The 21,028-nt window shown below is 37.5% G+C and overlaps 3 protein-coding genes across 3 annotated transcripts; all 3 read right to left on the bottom strand.

The window, feature by feature from the left end:
* Positions 1-1,614: 1,614 nt before the first annotated feature.
* Positions 1,615-3,033, bottom strand: LOC146701618 (uncharacterized). The gene is made up of 4 exons (XM_085469191.1): positions 2,879-3,033; positions 2,365-2,491; positions 1,926-1,998; positions 1,615-1,752 (listed from the first exon to the last, which is right to left on the bottom strand). Exons 1-4 carry the CDS (start codon positions 2,952-2,954, stop codon positions 1,717-1,719), a joined length of 312 nt encoding a protein of 103 aa, XP_085325317.1. The 5' UTR covers positions 2,955-3,033; the 3' UTR covers positions 1,615-1,716.
* Positions 3,034-8,472: 5,439 nt separating this feature from the next.
* On the bottom strand, positions 8,473-9,916 carry LOC146701619 (uncharacterized). The gene is made up of 4 exons (XM_085469190.1): positions 9,744-9,916; positions 9,163-9,301; positions 8,926-8,998; positions 8,473-8,759 (listed from the first exon to the last, which is right to left on the bottom strand). Exons 1-4 carry the CDS (start codon positions 9,817-9,819, stop codon positions 8,724-8,726), a joined length of 324 nt encoding a protein of 107 aa, XP_085325316.1. The 5' UTR covers positions 9,820-9,916; the 3' UTR covers positions 8,473-8,723.
* Positions 9,917-10,971: 1,055 nt separating this feature from the next.
* LOC146701620 (uncharacterized) lies at positions 10,972-15,342 on the bottom strand. Its single transcript, XM_085469192.1, has 4 exons — positions 15,225-15,342; positions 13,556-13,670; positions 12,292-12,370; positions 10,972-11,143 (listed from the first exon to the last, which is right to left on the bottom strand). The coding sequence occupies exons 1-4, from the start codon at positions 15,307-15,309 to the stop codon at positions 11,075-11,077; spliced, it is 348 nt and encodes a 115-aa protein (XP_085325318.1). The 5' UTR covers positions 15,310-15,342; the 3' UTR covers positions 10,972-11,074.
* Positions 15,343-21,028: the final 5,686 nt, after the last annotated feature.

The raw sequence follows: 21,028 nt of genomic DNA on the forward strand, positions 1-21,028 counted from the left end.
GAACGCCTCAGTGCTTCCCTAAAGGAGCTGGAGGAGGCTGAGGAGAGGGAGGTATGAGTGTCTGTGCTCAGTCTGCTGCTCCTGCAACCCAGCATTAATGAAAGTATGAATAAAACACGTATTACGTATCTGTGAATAACTTTCCAAGTGATTTTTGAATGTTCAGTTTTACTTCTGCCATATACTGCCTCCTGGTGTCCCGTGATCATGATGTTGTCATGACAATGAGAATTTTGTTGTCCGTTATAATACTTAGAGTAAATATTAAATAATCACACACAATGCATTAGCAAAAATCAGATTTTTAAGGCTTTAATTGATTTCTCTTTGCTCTCAGCTTGAAGGCAGAATAAGAAAACTTCAAACATTTATATTCAATAGCTTTTTATAAAATATGACCACAAAACTATTTATAAAGCTCTATTTACATAAAAATCAAAATTTCCTGACAAATATTTCTGTAAAAGTGTGAATTAATAAATAAACAGAACTGTTTCCAGTAATTGTGTTGCTTAGAGAGAAGGTGACATGAAAAGATATATAAGAAACACCACTGGACAGATATACACAGTGTCTTTTTATAACCTTTTAATTCATTAATAATCTACACTTTAGCTAAAATGTTAATGCTGGTTTTCAGTGAACACCCACTGCTTTCACAAATTTTCTCTACAGATGATTTAAAAGGATTTTAAAGAGAAAATCAGGCCTTCAACTTCAGTTTGTTGGACAACACTGAGCCACACACAGTCGCAGGACTGATGATTCTTCAAAAGCAGCTGCCTCTATGAAATCGTGTGAATTAAGAAATCTACGAGGCATGTAAGAGGACAGAGAGTCACATCTTCTAAACACTGTGGCACAGCTGGAATACACAAACTATAGTGGGAGGACTAAAGATCAACAGCTTCAGTTATTTAAGCTGATCAGACTTTCTACAGTTCACTATTTCTGTGCCTGTGACTAAAAAAGGTCTGACATCACATTATTCTTTTTTACATTTAACTGACAAAACATTAAAACTAATGTTTCAAAGATGTGTGTTAACATCCTGCTATCTCCTCTTTTTCTCCTGTAGTGGGAGGCTCCAAGGTGTGAGGAGTGGAGCCAGTCATTTGCAGTCCAAGTCTAATGTCTAAGTCTAATTACATAAACAGGCAACCTGTAGTCTCTAATGTGTCTCCTATGTTAGAGTCATGGGGGTATTTGATGTGTTCATTTCATATTAGTTATTTTATATCGTATACAGATACATTTTATACACATCTCACACACAGCACCTCACAGTCTTTTCATCCAGCTCAGTTCATCATCTTTGTGTTTTTTCCTCTAGTTGAACATCTTTGTGTTTCTAGTTTGTAGAGCATCCATTTATGTGTCCTTGTGTTGATAGTTTATGTATTCGTGAATAACTTTTCCAAGTGATTTCTGCCGTCTGTGCTTCCTGGTGTCCTGAGATCATGACATCATCATGAGAATATGTTGTTACAGCAAATACTAAATAATCACACACACCATTATAAATCTGAACTTAAAGGCTTTTATTGATTTATCTTTCTTCTCAGATTGAAGACAGAATAAGTAAACTTCAAACATTCATATTTCATGACATTTTAATAAATATTACTACAGGACTATTTTTAAGCTCCAGAAACAATTTACAAAAATAATCAAAATTTCTTAACAAATATTTCTGTTTCATCGTTTCCATCATCATCATTTAGAAATCACTGGAGGACACAGCAGAGCTCCCTGTGGTGGTGAAAGAGAGAAGGTGACATGAAAAGAAGAAGCACCATTAGACAGATACACACAGTGTCGTTTTATTACCTATATTATAATCTTCACACTTTTGATAGAAAGTCACTGCTGGTTTTTCTAAACTTTGTGTTGACATTTTTTTTTATAAATAATTTGTTTCTCACCTCATTTATTTTCCTTTTAAGCCACTCGGTGTTTGGTCTGAGGAAAAATGTTCTTCCTGCACGTGTTTTGACCCTGGAAGAAAAAACAGAAGGATAAAGAAAGAAGTTTAGAGCGAAGAAGACAAATTAAAGGATTAGACATTTTCACTTTATTGTTAACTGAACATGTGCAGGGTCCATTTTGCATTATGCTGTGAGAGAACAGCTCAGGTTTCCTCCAAGCTCATAAGCACAAACTCACAGATTCCCCAACGTCACCACATTAGAAACAATCACAGAGCAAACAGTAGTGCTGTATGTTAGAGAGGGGAACATTTATCTGCTACATCAAGGTTTCAGTGCAAATCTCATTTTCATTGTTGTGTTTGTGGATTTTTAATCAAGAATTAATTTCTACATTTTATTTGGTTAAATTGTATTTAGAAGAAGTTCTACTTACACATAGCCGTCTGGTCTGTTTTGTTCAAAGCAGCTGATGATGTTTTTTGCCCATTTAGGTGCAGACATGTTTATTACACCACTGTTAGAATATGTTTTATAGCTGGTTTTCCCCACGTGGTCAGCCCCTGCAGCACATCATCACACACATTGTCATTATTTTTCAAACCCTTTAAGATATCATGGAGACTGAAACAATCTCAACTCTCAGATGTTGTATAAATAATTTACTGATGCAGTTATTATGTTAATTTCAAAAAATTACATAGCTGACAACAATACAACTGGATTTAATCAACCATATAGATTTTATTAAATGCAGTTGACAGTAATTTGTCCAGAAACAGCTGCTCTGTTACAGTCTGTGCTAGCTTTAGTCTCTTTTCGCACAGTTAGTTGTCAGTTAGAAAGTTACATTAAGGTCAGATAGATTCATAGCCATGTTGAAAAACAGACTTTTAGCTGTTGTTACTGAACTTTCACAACAGAGCAAACTCCAGAAATAAAAAGTGTACCTGATACAGAGATGAGCATCACCACACTCAGGGAGATCAGAAGAATCAGGCGGCTGGTGGAGAGACTCGAACACATGTTGAGACGCTGAAAGGCACCAAATCTGAGTCTGGATCTGAGCGGTGAACAGGTTTGTTACCAGCTGATGAACTTGTCAAAGTGTGACAGCGGCTCATCTTATATACTGTAGCTTGTCACTGAATTAGGGGCTGTTTGGTGATGTATTTACACAAAAATAAACACTGATGGAAACACGACAACCACAGACTGCTGTGGCGTGCAGCTTCCTTTCTCGTGTTGAGGTTTGTTGTACAGCTCAATGTGTCTGTAATGGGTTTAAACCTGATAATGTGTACTATAAACTGGAAATATATGAACAGTCATCCCACAAGTATTGACATTTTATAGTAGTAATATTAACATTACTAACAGCAGTAGCAGTAGGAGCAGCAGTACGCTGCTGTGAAACAAGTGTTGTTCTGCTGTCAGACAACATATATTATTTATCCAATTCATGAATAATATTATTCATCCTTCAAACACGCACACACATATTTTGTTTTCAAACTCCATTGGGGTTTATTTCACACCTCATACAGAGTTCGTCACGCAATGTCAAAGATATGTGCCTTTTTTCACGTCACGCTGTGCGCCATGTTATAGACCCTGTGCACGAGAAAATGCTAACTTCCTGTTTTAAGACCAGATGTAAGGTTGTACGGTTCTGGTTGCTTTATTTTGCAGTCAACTGCTACTGCGAAGGTGGACTCAAAAATAATGACCAAAACTCGAAAACGGAAAGATTACTTTAGGTTACAAAGAGCAGAGGGTGGGAACACTCACCACTGCTGTGTCATAAAAAATCAAATGATCAATTTTGATGTTCGAAGTGTGTAGATCGATTGTTTGTTTACATCACTCAACATAAGCAGAACTGCATTACTGCATGCAGAAGACACATCGTCCACATTCAGAAGCACATCTCTGTATAGTGACTGTTCTTATGATTTAACAGGCCAATGTCCAGCATTCAAACTACAGGTGAACAATAGTCAAAGCCAGATGTTTCCCCATTATGTCTATATAAGTACACACCTACACAGCATGTCAACAAACCGTGAAAAAAAGCCACAGGACATAAAAAAATACATGAATGATTGTGGGCAAGGGTCTCTATATGTTAGTATTTACGAAGGGTATGTTGGAACTTATCTTCACAATTACAGTGGTCCCTCGCTATAACGCGGTTCACCGTTTGAAGCCTCGCCTTGCATGATTTTTTTTTTTTTTAAAGCGCATTGTGTTCTGTGTCCCGATCGGCTGTAGATCATTGTCATCTCCCCCGTGCCATGCCGTGCTCCCCTCAACAGCACAGAATCGCTACATCGATCACTAGCAGTGTCCAAGCGTTTCATTTTTTTTTCCTTTTCATACCGTGCCCCCCCTGCAATGGCTCTGCGCCCCCCCCCTCCCCCACAGGGGGCAGGCCCCACACTTTGGGAAGCTCTGGTTTAAATGGATTGTTGAGTAGTCCGTCGCATCTCTAATAAACAGATGGGGAATGAATGTTTTTGTTTCACTCTTTTGTTGACTTGTTGGAAACTTGCACACAACTTAGTTTATTAATGACAAATCTTTAGTTTAATCCTCTCTGAAATGTAGAGAAAAGAAAAGAGAGAGCAGGAAAGGTAAAGTTAGTTATTTTATTACATACAGAGAAGTATTTTAACATGTTTTATTACAAATGTTCCCTCGGTGTGTGGAAAGGCTTTCCATTGGCTGAGCACGGGGACTCTCTGTGACGTGATCTTCCACCAGTTTCGTTCCTGTTAATCTGTGGGTGTTGATTTTATTAGTGGTTTGTACCTCCCACATCTGAATTCATGGTGGTTTCCTTTCAAAGACATCTCAGAATAAAACAGTGACATTACTGGGTGATCAGCTTCTGTGGCCACATTTAAGAGGACTTTCCCTGTGACTTTGTCTTTAATAGCGTTTAATGAGTGGGCTTCACAGAAACTGTTTCTACACTTAGTAATTGTCAACAGGTACAGACCTTAAATTAGAGGCTTAAGATTACCATTTAGTGATCTTTAACACAAGGTACGTGATGATCTATTTCCAAACTTTATTAATAAAGTGTTTGAGCTCAGGGGAAAAAATATGTTTAAAAAAGCAGGTGGAAGAGCACAGACCACGGCCCGCGGGCCATTTGCGGCCCACATCACCTCTACTTGTGACCCGCATATTGATGTGAAGAAATGTTTTTTAAAAATATTATTTGAAAAATGATTTCATATGAAGGCAATAGGAGCAGAGTGTTACAGGCATGGCCCTTTACGACTGTAGCCGCATGGGCGGTGTAGTCCGTGCTGCAGGGAGAACGTGTGGGACCGCCCCTCCCGCTGTTCGTGTGCGAGCGCGATGGTGGGAGAAAAAGCAAAGTCGAAAAGTACGAGGTGCTAGCGACCACAAACGGGAGCTGGAAGCATGTATATATTATGATAATGGCCACTGCAGCCAAAAAGAGTGCCTGATGAGCCCAGTTCTAAGTAAGCTGTTAAGACTCGACTCTACACCATGTTCGTGTTAAAACAAGCAAAACATTACATTTTTGGAAATATTAGTGGGTGTTTTCTTTTCTTTTTTTGTTTTTTTTGTACTACTTGAACACTAAAGTGGCCCTCCAATGAGATGAGGGTGCTAGAAGTGGCCTGCCATAGACAGTAAGACAGAGGTAGCCATGACAGTGATGTCATCTACTGGTTTCCTTCTGGGTTGTTCCTTATTTTCCTAGTTAATTTCATCTTATAGCAAATTGATTACACACTCAAAGAATTTGTGTTTATATACAATTGTTTGAACCTTTGACCCCACACTTGGTTAGATGGCTCCACAAGTCATTCTAGACTAGTATAAATATACAGTGAGTTCCTGTCGTTCAAAAGTCAATCCAACAAAGACTGTCAAACAAACTCCTTTTATGTTGCTGTATTAGGGACTTCTTTGTGGAAAATATTACACTTGTGTGTGCCACCAACTGTTCAGGGTCAGCTGGCATGTTAAGTTCATCTTGGTCACAGACATGTAGAGTTCATGTAGCTGTTGCGTCACATTTGATGATTCCTTTTCTGCCTGGCACCTGTGGACCGTGTTCATTTCACTTATAGTTGTTTGGCTGTGTGATGTACCGAGCAGCGAAGGAAACTTAGACACAGGTTAAAGTCCAAAAAAAGGATAAAATGGAATTTTTATGTGACCCCAAAACATAATTGGTCAAATCAGGCAAAAAGAATCAAAATCTTGGGCCCATAAAAGAGGTCAAAATAACAGAACTCTGCTCAAAGTTAAAAGAAAAAACAAAACATACTGATAACTAAAAACTGACCTAACTGAAACTCGCTCTGCCCCTTTCCCACCTATTGGCTCCTTAATCAAGGGACTGAAGCAGCTGCAACGAAAGTAACTCAGAAAACAAAGATTAATCATACATAACAGTGTAAACTAAACGTGCACACGCATTTTAGAATGCAGTGTTATGTGGATATGTGAATTAATTCTAAACCAAAACCAGTTATTCAGTGTCCTGTAAATTAATTCTGTAAATATTGCTCCCCCTGGAGGTTCCCTGGATTCATCACATCTTAGAATAGAATAGAATAGAATACATCTTCAATTCAGTTCAATTGAATTCAGTTTTATTCATAGTTTTTATATATTTTTATTATATTTTAAAGAAAATTATTTAATGTAAAAGTAATTTTGAGTATATGGACTTGTTCTTATGTTGCACTTTTCTACTCTTTTGTAGACCTTTACACAACTTTTTCATTCACCTAATCGCTTTTTCTAAGATGTTGTTAAATGCTTCCATTCCTACCTTTACACACACATTCATACTCTGATGGATTCATCCAAGAGCAACATTGGGTTGGTGTACAGACTGGGATTGAACCACCAACCTTCTGTTTAGTAGGTGACCCACATTATTGCCTGAGCTACAGCCACCCTGAAGTCATTGTGTGTTGAAAGTATGATCGTTATTTACTCATTAACTTCATTGTGTTTGTTAAACTATGTTAACACCTCAGCTACATCAGAGCAAACAGTGGAAAGCACTGGAATGTTTCAAGTTTTGTAATGAATCTTATCAAACATGAGAAATATCATTTAGAAAACAACTAAAAGATAAATATGACTACAAAACTGTTTTTAAAGCTCTATCAATAATTTGCATGAAAACTATCTACAGTTCATAACAAATATTTCTGTAAAATATTTGAACTAATAAATAAGCAGAACTGTTTCCAGTAGCTGTGTTGCTTAGAGAGAAGATGACATGAAAAGAAAAATAAGAAGCACCATTGGACAGATATACAAAGTGTCTTTTTATAACCTTTAATTTCATTTATAATCTTCACACTTTAGCTAAAATGTTACTGTTTTCAGTGAGCACCCACTGCTTTACACTCTCTCCCTTTAATCCCCTGGGTCCTAAAGTATTTTCAGCAAAATATGTTTAGTTTTCTTGTCCAGGTTATCTACGTATCCCTGTCTCTGATTGGTCATGTGCTGCCAACATCAACATGACCTCTTACCTCTTGCATTCATAGCTGGATAGATAAACGGTGGGTTTATGTATCCAACACAGGGTCGGTGATTGTAGTCACCACCTTCACAAATGGCCACATGTTGTTGGATACAGACAAAAATATCAATTAATGAAGCAGTGGAAATAAACTTTCTCTAAAGGGTTTCTGGGCTCAGCCTCAGAAGGTGCTCAGAGTAGAGCTCCAGTATTTTGGGCTTCTAACGAGTACACCCTCTGAGTGAGCTGCTCTACCACTTTGAAGAGATTGAGAATTTTATTTCCCAGATTTATTTGTAAAAATAGGAGAAAACAAAGACAAGACATAAAGATAGAACCCTACACAACACAACAGTAATATGGAATTAAAGATGAACAAAGGAAGTGTAACTACAAGAATCCACAATCACTATAGCAATAAAAGACAAGTCACCGTTCTCCTTTCTCTGATTCGTGCCTGTTCCCACTCCAAGTTGAAAGATGTCGCAACCTCTAATATGTATTTAGAGTGAGGAGGCTGCAGGAGGAGCTGTAATCAAGAAGGTACTGGTGTGTCTTTTCCTAATGTGTTTTTATGTTTTAAAACAAGGCGAGGATGTCTGAGTGTGTTGACTTCCTGTTTCATCTGCTCTTATATCTCTTTCTCACCTTTTCCACTGGCATCTGTAGTGAGAGGTGCTAAAGCGTGAGGAGTGGGAATATCATGTGCAGCGTAAGGAATGATAACGGTGCGTGTTTCTTGAGGAGAGGGAGGCATGCGTGTCTGTGCTCAGTCTGCTGCTTCTGCAACCCAACATTAATGAAATAAAACTAATGAAATTTAACATAAACGGGAAATGTGCATTCTCCTCCACTAGAGTCATGGGGGTATCTGATGTGTTCATTTTAATTTTATATACATCTACATTTTATTCGCATCTCACATGCAGCACCTCACAGCTGTGATATCTCATTAGTTACTTTTTTTTTTACAGTAATTAGTAAATGATCACACAGACCATTAAAGAATGCAGTTTCAAAGGCTTTTATTGATTTTGTCTTTGTTCACAGCTTGAAGATAGAATAAGAAAAAATCGAACATTCATATTTAATGACATTTTTACTAAATATGAAAACAAAAGTGGTTTTTAATTTCTATCTATAATTTACAAACAATAATCAACATTTCTTAACAAATATTTCTGTAAAAGTGTGAACTCATAAATCTGCAGAACTGTTTCCATTTGCTGCTTTACTTTGCTTCATCGTTTTCATCATCTTCATTTAGAAATCGCTGGAGGACACAGCAGAGTTCCCTGTGGTGGTGAAAGAGAGAAGGTGACATGAAAAGAAAAACAAGAAGCACCATTAGACAGATATACACAGTGTCTTTTTATAACCTATATTACACTTTTGATAGAAAGTCACTGCTGGTTTTTCTAAACTTTGTGTCCTCATTTTTATAAATAATTTGTTTCTCACCTCATTTATTTTCCTTTTAAGCCACTCGGTGTTTGGTCTGAGGAACAATGTTCTATTTCCACTTGTTTTGACTCTGGAAGAAAAAATAAAAGAATAAAGAAAGAAGTTTGGAGACAGGAAGACGAATCAAAGGATTGGACATTTTCACTTTATTGTTAACTGAACATCAAGAATTAATCAAGAATTAATTTCTACATTTTATTTGGTTTAAGTGAATTTAGAAGAAGTTCTACTTACTCATAGCCATGAAGGCAGCCTGGTCTGTTGTCTTCAACGCAGCTGTTGATGTTTTTGGCCCATTTAGGTGTAAACGTTGTGGTTCTTGCATTTTGGTTAGAATGATCTTTATAGCAGTCATTTTCCACGTGGTCAGCCCCTGCAGCACATCATCACACACATTGTCATTATTCTTCAGGGCCTTTCAGATATCATGGAGAATGAAATAAACTGAGCTTTCAGATGTTGTATAAATAATTTACTGATCCAGTTATTATGTGTAATATGAAAAATCACATTACTGAAAAAAATACACCTGTCTTTTATCAGTGGTACATATCTAGAAGTCGTGTTTTAAATTGGTCCAGAGTGGCTCCCTGTAGCCAAAAAAAACCCCAAACCCTTTTTTGGTCAGTTATATTTTGTCCAGAAATACCTGCTCTGCTACAGTCTGTGCTAGCTTTAGTCTCTTTAGACACTATTAGTTATCAGGTAGTAAGTTGCATTAAGACCAGATAGATTTATAACCATGTTGAGAAACAGACTTTTAGCTGGTGTTACTGAACTTTCACAACAGAGCAAACTCCAGAAATAAAAACTACCTGATACAGAGATGAGCATCACCACACTCAGGGAGATCAGAAGAATCAGGCGGCTGGTGGAGAGACTCGAACACATGTTGAGACGCTGAAAGGCACCAAATCTGAGTCTGGATCTGAGCTGTGAACAGGTTTGTTACCAGCTGATGAACTTGTCAAAGTGTGACAGCGGCTCATCTTATATACTGTAGCTTGTCACTGAATTAGGGGCTGTTTGGTGATGTATTTACACAAAAATAAACTCCCACAGAGTTGTGTGGTGGGTAGCTTCCTTCCTACTGTGTTGAGGTTTGTCATATAGTTTATTCCAGGTTAATAAGTTTCTGTTATGATTTTATACCTGATAATATCTATCATAAATGGACTATATGTCGTCCATTTATGGACTATATGTCATCACACAAAAGGGGCATTTTAGAGTAGTAGTTCCTAAGTAAGCTGCTGTGAAGCAATTGCATATGTGTTGTTTAATAACATATTTATAATTGCAATATCGGTACCATCTGTGAGGAGACGCTGGCTGCTGCTAATATACCAAGAAAGCTGCACAGATGCTGGGAAATCAAACTTCCCTTCTGAGAAGAAAATGGCCTACTTCATATACAAGACTAAAACAGAGGAAACAATGTAACTGACACTGATGAGCCAAGTCAGATGTTTTTTCTTCTTTCATTGACTTTTGCTCTCTATGATTTGCTTGTTTGGTAGTATTAATCTTAATAAAACAAAAGTTGTCAGGGTGTGCTGTAAGGTCAAAAACATGCTACCTTCAATGAACTTCGGCATCTGGATGAAATGAGAGCTCACTAAAGAGTACAGGGCATCATTCATCATCAAGCAAATTATCCTGTTAGGAGTTTACTCCACACATGTGTATAAACACTCACAGGCTCCAAAACTGTATAACTGGAGATGGCAATAACATTGCCTGGGTTGATGAATCTCGACTAGTAACAACATGTTTATGTATAATCGACGAGTCATGCACATCCCAGTTAGATACATGGACAATAAATTTGCACCTGTTTAAATTAATGCGTCTGCTTGTCATATATTTGTTCTAAATGCTGCTGTTTTACACATCAAACTGAATCAACCCAGAAGTTCTGTCAGCACAGCCATCACACACAAACAAGAGAGATGCCAAACAGACACATTTTCCTTTTAACATGCAAAAAGACACTTTTATTGTTGAAATGTACAACAACTTAATAAAATAATGCCACCACAATGATCATTTTTCCAGTTACTTAAAAAAAATATCTTGTATTTTAAATAGATATGTATGTAAAAGAAATAAATAGTATTTCAGGATAAAACGTTGCTGTTTTACTTCATGCTGTTGTTGGCTTGTTGGGAACTTCATTTAATAATGACAGATCTTGAGGGCAGTTTAATTCTCCCTGCAAATGTAGGAAAAGCAAAGATGCAGTTAGACGAGTTTATTACATACAGAGAAGTATTTTAATACGTTTTATTAATAAATGTTCCCTCGGTCCATGAAACCAGCTTTCCACGGATCAAGCAGGGGGGACTCACCACCTCACCACCTTCCACCAGCTTCATACCTGATAACATGTGGGTGCTGCGCTTATTAACAAGTGGTTTGAACCTCCTACATTTCACTTTATGGGGCTTTCCTTTCAACAGGCATCTCTAATTAAAGTGATGACATTATTGGTTGACCAGCTTTTGTGGCCAAATCTGAAAGTACTTTCCTAAAAGTACTTTCCCCTGTGATTTTCATCTTTGACAACTTTTAATGAGAGGTCTTCACAAACACCTCCTCTACACCTTTAACCTGAGTGGTTGACAACAGATGTAGACTAGAGGTTAAAGATTACATTTAGTAATCTTTCACATCGCACTGATCATGTAAAAAGGAGATGATCTACTTCCAAATTTTATTGATATATTGTTTAAATACAGGAGAATTAAATTATTAAATGGTAGCTGTGACAGTGATGTCTCCCATTGGTTTTAGATTCATCGCTACGATGGTGATTGTGGCTAAAGGACATCATAAAAACAGTCGATGAGCTAAATGGGAACTCTAGATTGAAAGGACACGAGCTTGTTACAAGCAGCTGAACTTTGGTGAAAGAACTGATGAGTGCCCACTCTCCAGCAGTACACTGATGACACTATCTCAGATAAAAAGGCAAACCACAAACCGTATAGTGGTAAAATGTAAATCTGCAGTGTGACTAGCATCTGAAACTATGCGATAACTAGATAACATGTGCAAATGTGGCAGAAAAAAAGAAATATTCAGCTATTTCAGGGCTGTACTAATTTACATTACTAATAGAGCTAATAAATAATGTACATAAATTACATGTGTAGATGAGTAGATTAAGACAAAGTTCCATTTTTCCTTAATCCTCTATCCTTGGTCTGAATTGACTTTCTTTGGTTCAGATTTCAACGCAAATAATTATCTGAAATTAAATAAAATCACAAGCCATTTAATGTGGTATGACAAGGTGAACCACTAATTTACACTTTTTTGGTAGTTCAGACACAGATCTACAGTCTGGCTTCATGTTACCTTCTGTATTTTGTCCTTGAGCCACTTAGAATTTGGGTTGACACACCACGGTTTATCTTTATGGCGCTGGTTTGCAATCCTAGGAGCAGAAACATCAGTTAAAGTCAGTTACAAACTTTATGATATTAATGTCAAATCTGGTCCTCCAGGTAATAGCTATATTACCTCTTTACAATTTTGGCCTGCTTAGCTGTAGGCAGGAAAGGCAGCTAACAATCTAGCTAACAGACAGCTTCAGGTGAGGTGACAGACTGTGCAGCCTTCATCTTTACTGAATGTGAAGAGCGGCTTGCATGTCTACCTTGCCCGCAACAGTTTCATTTTTACTGTTTTCTTCTTTTGAGGTTTAATTCCACTTACCAGCAAAGACACAGTCATACATGTGAATCAGAAGCTTCAGAAAGTTACAGAACTGGAAAGAGCATGTTTGTTCAACCGAAGTTTTAAAACTTTAGGCTGCTTTAATTTGCAATAGACTCAATACTTGAAATGTGCAATTCACTTGTATTTTTATTTTTATTCCTATTTATTCTATTTATCCCCTTCGTATAATTTATTTATATTTGTCTCTGTATTTATATATATATGTGTGTGTGTGTGTGTGTGTGTGTGTGTGTGTGTGTGTGTGTGTGTGTGTGTGTGTGTGTGTGTGTGTGTATTATATATATATATATATATAATATTCTGTAACTCTGTAACTTCTGTCGGTGCTGTGCTTTTTTGGAAATCGAATTTCCCAGAGGAACCCACCCGAGGGATTAATAAAGTTCTATCTAATCTAATCTAATCTAATTTCCTCACATTGCTAAGCTGTACAGGTAAACTGCCTTGGTGGATGTTATAAAAGTTTTGTGGAGTTGCTGAGGGCGAATATGTGAACCAAATTGCACAGAAGAAGGCTATAATGAGCATTTATTTTCAATTACATGAAAATACACTAGAAAACTATGGTAGACCTTGATGTCATTGTCATTTCTCAGTGTAGCCATCAGTGAAACTGAATGTAACACCTCTGCCCCAGCAATATTGTATCTTTATTTCCCCCTGTTCTTATCTAGATTTAAGATCAACAGTGAGAATCACACTAACAGTTCTTCCCACCACATTAAACTTTAGAAAAGAAGTTCATACATTATTTATATTTACGGTGAAGCCCACGGTGGCAAATGTTGGGCGAGAAAAAGTCCAGAGACAGCTATTTAATATTTACATGTATGGAAACATTGTGAGTGGCGTGAGCGTGTTTAAATTATGATGATCTTACAAGAAAGCATGGTGGTTGCAGCCCTCGCGTGGTTTCTGCTCATAGCACCATTTGATCCGTGCTATCTTCCTGGTGCTGACGTTACGGCAGCAGGACAGACCTACAACCGAATCCGCTGCACAGACGAAAAAAGAGAGAAAAAGAGAAAAATAAGGAGATTAGTCAATATTACAAGAATTCTTCTTTGGTCAGCTGTGGCCAGAATGAGGCGCTAAAAAGTAGAAGCACTTATGTAAAGCCATTTCACTGTGGTTGATGGTTAGATGGCTTCCTGTTGTACTGATCGAACCAGCTAGACAAGAAATGCATGAAATGACGGCTAATCTACGAACACTTTCATTTGACACTCATTCAGTAGTTAATTTTCCTAAAATCATGAGATATTGTTTCAGTTTGGGTCACTAGTTTTACTTTAAAATCAGTCACCATTGCTGTGTCTCAAATTTCTAACTCTTTTTAATAGCGCTCATGCAGAATTCTGACTGTCTTCGAGTCACTTAGGCACTTCTAAATTGGCCTTATTTTTAGGCCTAGACGCAGCTGCTTGGCAAAGCTGCACATAACATGTTTTGTTGTATTGTTTGATGTCTGCGCATGTTAAATCTTCAAGGTTTAATGTTGTGGATAGTTAGAGGCGCAACAGGTAACAAATGCTCACAAAATAGAGCAACTAGCAAAATAATTACAGTTAACTGTGTTTGATTCGAGAAAAATGACTGTGCCATACAAGTAAATACGTCGAATACTGAAGAAGACTACATATAAATGTGGCAACACAAGTATCTACATTGCGCCATACTGTTATCCCTGTTTGTTCTGCTTTCAGTCTTTGTTTGATTTCCAGCCTTCTGTTATTGCCTACCCCACCCTGAGCAGTAGCACGTGTTTCCTATTATCCACACTGCTCTTTGTTCCCTGCCAGATTTGTCATCCTACCCACAGATTATTACATCCAAATTTAAGCATTCATTCACTACTTACTTGTTGCTGTAGAGGGAAGTCTTTACTCTCATTATTTTATCCCACAGTTACATACTGACAAATATTTTTGCTGAAATAAAAAAGCTGTGAGATGCTTTTTTGTGTTAAACAAACCAGCTGAGTGTGTTTTTCAAATCACATAAAAAGGCTTTGTGGTGGTTTATGTTGTGATGCTCTGTTTTCATTCCTCTCATGCAGCTGTGTTTTTTCAGCGCATTGCATGTTGGTTTGGAGTGCTTGGGTACTTACCATTGATTGTACACTGCTTTTTTAAGAGGTGTTGTGTGATACATTGATTTCAGTATGAATTTAAAAAGCACTACAAAATGCCGAACTTACTTTCGAGTGAGTCATGAGGGATTTCAGTCAGAGCCTGCTCGGTTTTACAACCGTTTTCTTATTTTTAAAACCACTAATGTTCTCCGTTTGATTTTACCTGTTTGGGGATTTTTACTTTGGTTTCATTCCTACTCTCAGTATTTATTTACGTCCAGTTTACTGACTATTTACTGATCTCCTGTTAATAACCTCAAATGTAGGAGATTTAACCCTTCTCGCTTTTGATCACAAGCACAACTTTTGACTGTTTCTCTGCATATTTCCTTTTTTTGTTTTGCATTGCACAGTGAGACCTGCAGAGGTTTAACATGGCACATAAGACTGCATTCAATCATGAGTTCAGGCTTACCTTGAGATGCTGAGAAGAACATCACAACAGACAGGCCGAGGAGAAAAATCCAGCGGCTGACAGAGAGGGCCGTCCACATCTTCATGCTGACAGAGTCCCAGCTGTAAACTGCTTCCTGTTCTTTCTGTTACTTTGTGCAGGATTTGCAAAAGTCTGAGGATAAATGAGCCAGAGGAAGGTGATCTTTTATACTGTAGCTGCACACAAAAAGAGGAACAATATGGGAACTATATATGTCACGCAACATTTTTTGAATGGAAATACTCATGCACCCAAAATGACGAGACAGAGGACAAAGACTCATGCACTCAGAAAAGACTGGATCATATCCATATATGTGCAGATCCGTTTCAGTATCTCAGACAAGAGCTCATCGTTTTTGAGAACTCTGGTGTCCACCTTGTACTATTCCTCCCATGCAAAGTGACTTAATTTTCAAGATTTTGCCTTCAGAGCTGTCTTAATTCTTCATGTCACATATTCAACATGGTGCCTGAAACATTCCTCAAAGAATTTGGTCCATTTTTATTTCTCATAACATTTGCATGTCATGTTGTGTGAGTATCAGAACGTTTCTGCAGATTTGTCAGCTGCACATGCATTATGTGAATCAGCACAGCAATCCCAAAGGTGCTCGCTTGGATTGAAATCTGGTGATTGTGGAGTACAGTGAACTCATTATCATGTTCAAGAAACCAGTTTGAAGTGATTTGAGCTTTGAGATATGGTCTGTTATCCTGCTGGAAGTAGCCATCAGAAGATGTCCAATGTAATGGTAAAGGGCTGGTTCTTATGTAGCACATTTCTACTCCACCATTGAACTACCAACCTACAGCCTGGTCTACCACCTGAGCTACAGCCAACACAATGTGGTCATAAAGAGCTGGTCAGCAACAGTACTCCTATTCAGTATTCAGGTAGGCTGTGGTGTTTAAATTATGCTCCACTGTGATAAGCCCCCATGCTATTACTTCACTGCCTGACCTGCTGCTAGAAGGCAGGATGGATCCATGCTTTCATGCTGTTTTTGCAAAATTGTGACCCTGTCATCTCATCAAACCAATAAATATTTTTACAGTCTTTTATTGTCCAACTTTGATGCAACATAGATGCTCATTTTCCTGTTCTTTGCAGACAGGAGCAACTGCTGTAGCTCATCTGCTTCAAAGTCAGGTTTGTATGCATTAAGAGATGTTCTTCGGCAGAACTTAAGCATTAGCCTAATGAGTGGGTTTTTGAGTTAATGTTGCCCATCAGCTTGAAGCAGTTCACCAAGAGAACTGTTTCTGACTGGATATTTTCTCTATTTTAGACAGTTCTCTGTAAACACTAGAGATGATTGTGTAGGAAACTCCCAACATATCAGAACTTTCTGAAGTAGTCAGACCAGCCTTTCCCCTTTCCGTTATTTTGATGTTCAGTTTAAATGTTAGCAGAAAATTCTGACCATGTCTACATACCTAAATGTAGTCTTTGTCATATAATGAGCTGATTAAAAACTAACAAGAAGCTTAACACATGTACCTAATGAAGTGGCCGTTGAAGAGAGATGGCTTAATGGCTCTCTCGAGTGATGAGAGTTTTGGTTGAAAAAGCACTAAAAATACAAGCTAGACTTGAAAATCAACTTGTAAGAACTTTAGAGAAATAAGAACACACTGTAACTGTTCTTACTGTTGTTTCTGTATCATAATACCTTTTCTGAACTTCTTGAATCCTGCCTAAAACAAATAAACAGATGAATCGGTGAGTTTAAACAGAAACTGCTGTATTTGTTTATAGAAAATGTTCATTTCATTGGGTTTATCCCAAAATACACAAGGCAGATTAATCCATTTGTATCACTAAGTCTCCAATTTCCTGTCCTTTTATGGTGATATCTGTGACCAGGAGAACATGTTTCCCAACTTTCTGCTGGAACAGAAAATACTGCTGAGAACTAAGAGAAACCCTTTGGGTTTTATCCCCAAATAAAAGCACATAATCGGGATTAAACTTTTAATAAAATCCTCCAGGAAAGTATAGATGCAGATGAATATATGTCTCTCTGAGAGTATCTGTTCTTTCCATTTAGTTTGTAGTTTTTATACAGTTTGCACAACTTCATTAAACATTCCAGTTTAGAGCCAAATGTTTTTGGCTGAAAAAGTCAAAAGATATACAGACAATTGCCATTATATGCGTAATGTACGTACATAAACTTGGCGCAAATTGGACATGCTTTCTTTTTCTTGTTTGCATCTGCAAACATGAGTCATTTCATCTGTAAACAAAAAAGCTCAAAAGAGTTTTGAATGGACTAAAGTCAAAAGTTCCAGAAGTAACTGGCATATATATATATATATATATATATATATATATATATATATATATATATATATATATATATATATATATATATATATATATATACACACACACACATATATATGTATTTAGAGATGGAGAAAGACATTTTATAAAAGTTTGGCCTCATTTGAACTTGACAAAGAGATCCAGACATCCAGGGTAGCGTGATTTTTAGAATCCCCATGACCTTTGACCTTCTTATATGCTTATAGGAGGAACATAATTTTAAATAGCTCTATATAGTATAATTATCACTTTAACATTCAGATGAATCTAATGACCTTGAAGGAAAGGTCAGAGGTCAGATTGGATATGATCTTTATATGGTACTTTCTATAAGTACCGCCACACTTGTAAGAATCGTAGTTTCTAAGTTATAAGGCATTTTGTCAATTTTCGGCCAATAAAACAGTGAGCTGTCCTTAAAGGCCCAGACAGATTAGAACGGCTTGTTAACATGACCCCACTCTAAACACCTACAAAGAATTCCTTTACAACTTTTCACACGATTGTGTTTACAGACAGAACGTCACGCACACATGCAAATACTACCAAAAATCATCTTGGGGCAGCGGTAATTAGCCCATAGAGCTATTTTATGGAAAGCACTGTAATAAAAGGTCAAATCTTATGATAACACCTCAAATTAGAAGTAACGGAAAGACAACCCAATCACACAAACAGCGGGAAGATGCAAAAACCAGGAAACTGATCTGTGTCAAATTTGTGAGATGACTGTCACAAGAGGAATGCTAGACTGCTATGAAATTTATAGACAATTTGGTGAGTTAATTCACAGATTAAGTAGGTGAAACACAGTAGAGTAGAGCAGGTAATAATGAAGGGAGGAGATGAAACCTGCACAGCAGACATAGGTGACATAGGTAAGTAGCTGAAAAATCACAGGCAGACTGATGAAAAATGTGCAATGAGAAGAGAAGATAAGTTCAACAACCTGTCACCCTCTGACCTAGTTCTCTCTCACAGCTGGCCTTCTCCTAAATTGACCTGTTATTAAAATGCATACAGCAAGCTATAGCACTAAATAAGCTCTGGAAAATATAACTATTTCTCAACAAAGTCCACCAATATAAAGCAAAATCGCTCAACCTTTAATAACAGCTTCATTCATTATGGCCTTTTGATGCTTTGCTGTCTGTAATCGGAGCTCTGTTACCTCTTTTGCTTTCAACTGACAGCCACCACATTATAGTTCTTTCTTTCAGTGTCAGTTTTTATTGGTCGTTTTGAACTCATTCATAAAACTGACATTACAACTGAGGGCTCTTCCTCTGAAGACTGCTGTTCGGTCTCTTGGCCGTAACCACAGCCGAGTCTGTGGTTACAGCCCAGTCACCAGTGACGATCCTCCACTTGAAGCTGAAGGAACTGAAACTGAGTAGATGCAAGTGGTCACTGTAAGGCATGTGCTGATATTATGAACTGTACAAGTAGACATAGAATGTGGACTCATAAAAGCTGCTGCACAGGTTTGTGATGTTAAAACAGAAAGACTTAAATAATACAACAATACAACACAAATTATCTTAATGAATGCTCGATTAATTATTTCAGCATAGACAAACTATTCTTGGTGCCACATGTGAGAAACAGCAGGGGAATCACCCAAACTCATGGGCATGATCAGAGACGTGCTAAGAATAGCCCTCAGAGACTGACTAACCAGCTATTTGTAGCACCCACGGTTGCCATAATAAACGAAAAAAGGAAACAGTCATGGTTCCATGAGACACTGTTTAACCTTAAAAGAGGAATTACTCTTGCACATGGAATGCACGTGTATATCAGAAACATTCAAACTATACTTGTGTCAGTTATAGCTTTAATTTTCACGCTTTTTCCACATCTCATGGTCTTTATCAGCAGGCTTTTGTATATATTTGCACTTCTGAACACTAATAGCAAAATGTATTTATATAACAATTAAAAGAAACAGCAGTACAAAGTGCTTCCCAGAAACGGAGAACAAAAGAACAAACTAGAACAGTTTACATACGGGTAAAGATAGGACACGCAAGACACAGGTGTAAGGTCAAAATAAGACAAAGAACAAAACCACGCTTTGACTCCACTGTGATTAATAACTTAACTACATTTTAAAACAGTACATTAAAAGAATAAGATGGACTTTGGTTGAGAATGTCTGTCAATGGAAAATTGTATTTAGTAGTCAGTATAATCTTTTAGTGATATAAGTTTGCATACGGTAGAATACTGCTTGTAGTTATTTGTATTAGGAAATATTCAACCATGTATACTTAGAGGCATATAATCAATTGTGTGTGATCTCTAACAGGCTGCAGGCTTGGTGTGCACTCCAGGAATGCACCCCCACGTCCTGGGAGCATGAGAGTTCGTACCTTGTTTTATTGTTTTAACATAGCTATGTCTGTTTTAGTCTAAGTGCCTTTTTGTCTAGATGAACTGCTGGACTTCTTCACTGTGTTATCTAGGGTGAACCATCTAGGGTGAGGGGGAGATTACCCTCTTCCTGACCAAGGATGTACCTTTTGTGCTTTCATGACCCTTTGATCAGCAGGACACACACACACACACACACACACACACACACACAGAAGTATAAATAAAGACCGGGGCAGTTTCTTAGTGCGAGTCTCTCAGTAGGGGGCTGCCCTTGCTAGCAAGAATTCTGTGTCTTTCTCTTCTCTGAGTCCTTACTGAAGAAGTGTTTTAGAATATTTTCCCTAACAATGTCAAAAATAAAAAATAGATTTTCAAAAAATCCTTATGACATAAACAAGTCTTTAGCAGTGACTAAAAAAGAAGACACCGATGAGGTCATTCCACAACCGAGGAGCACTAACAGCAAACGCTCAGTCGCCTTTTGTCTTTTAGAATGAGCTGGGAACATTTAACAGGTTTCTGCCTGAGAAACTGCAGGAACAGCAGTTCGAGTATGTATTGTGTAGCCAGGCAAAGTCATTGAACAGCTGTTAAAACTTCACCTTTTATTGAACTTTATATTGCTCAATAAAACCCACACAAGTTGAACAAATTCAAAAAGTGTAGTAAATAACATGCTCTGAGTGCTCAGACTGAGCAGAAAAGCACTATGCAATACACTGCTTTTACCTTTTACCCCGTGTATGTACAAACTAAAAGGTTTCTATAAGATGAGACTTTGACTGAAAAAGCTTCAGGTATTGTGGCTTTGAAATCTTTTATGTGCAACTACGACGTGTTGTTCTACTGCACAGAGTAAACTTCACTAACTATGTCAAAATCAAGACTTACAAATTAAAAAACAACAAAAAACAGACACATCTGGGTCTACCCTGGCTCTAGCTGTGTTCTGAGGCCCTACTGAGGCCTAGATGTCATGGATTCTGAGCAGCCATATTCACAGTCAACACTGTCAAGTGTAGTCAAAGGCAATATACATCTATGAGCAGAATGTCTTATGCTGGCTGACC

The sequence above is a fragment of the Copadichromis virginalis genome, linkage group LG9 (assembly GCF_057382275.1).
Source record: "Copadichromis virginalis isolate Kocher_CV1m ecotype Utaka linkage group LG9, C_Virginalis_male_GT1.1, whole genome shotgun sequence".
In the NCBI taxonomy this organism is placed as follows: domain Eukaryota; kingdom Metazoa; phylum Chordata; class Actinopteri; order Cichliformes; family Cichlidae; genus Copadichromis; species Copadichromis virginalis.

Excerpts from the sequence above, each read along its gene's own strand:
- LOC146701618 (XM_085469191.1), bottom strand. The coding sequence starts at position 2,954 with ATGTGTTCGAGTCTCTCCACCAGCCGCCTGATTCTTCTGATCTCCCTG. Across the intron at positions 2,492-2,878 it reads GATGCTCATCTCTGTATCAG|GGGCTGACCACGTGGGGAAA; the intron begins GTACACTTTTTA and ends GATGTGCTGCAG. Across the intron at positions 1,753-1,925 it reads TTAAAAGGAAAATAAATGAG|GGAGCTCTGCTGTGTCCTCC; the intron begins GTGAGAAACAAA and ends TCACCACCACAG.
- LOC146701619 (XM_085469190.1), bottom strand. The coding sequence starts at position 9,819 with ATGTGTTCGAGTCTCTCCACCAGCCGCCTGATTCTTCTGATCTCCCTG. Across the intron at positions 9,302-9,743 it reads GATGCTCATCTCTGTATCAG|GGGCTGACCACGTGGAAAAT; the intron begins GTAGTTTTTATT and ends GATGTGCTGCAG. Across the intron at positions 8,760-8,925 it reads TTAAAAGGAAAATAAATGAG|GGAACTCTGCTGTGTCCTCC; the intron begins GTGAGAAACAAA and ends TCACCACCACAG.
- LOC146701620 (XM_085469192.1), bottom strand. The coding sequence starts at position 15,309 with ATGAAGATGTGGACGGCCCTCTCTGTCAGCCGCTGGATTTTTCTCCTC. Across the intron at positions 12,371-13,555 it reads TGCAACCACCATGCTTTCTT|GATTGCAAACCAGCGCCATA; the intron begins GTAAGATCATCA and ends TTCTGCTCCTAG. Across the intron at positions 11,144-12,291 it reads TCAAGGACAAAATACAGAAG|GGAGAATTAAACTGCCCTCA; the intron begins GTAACATGAAGC and ends CTACATTTGCAG.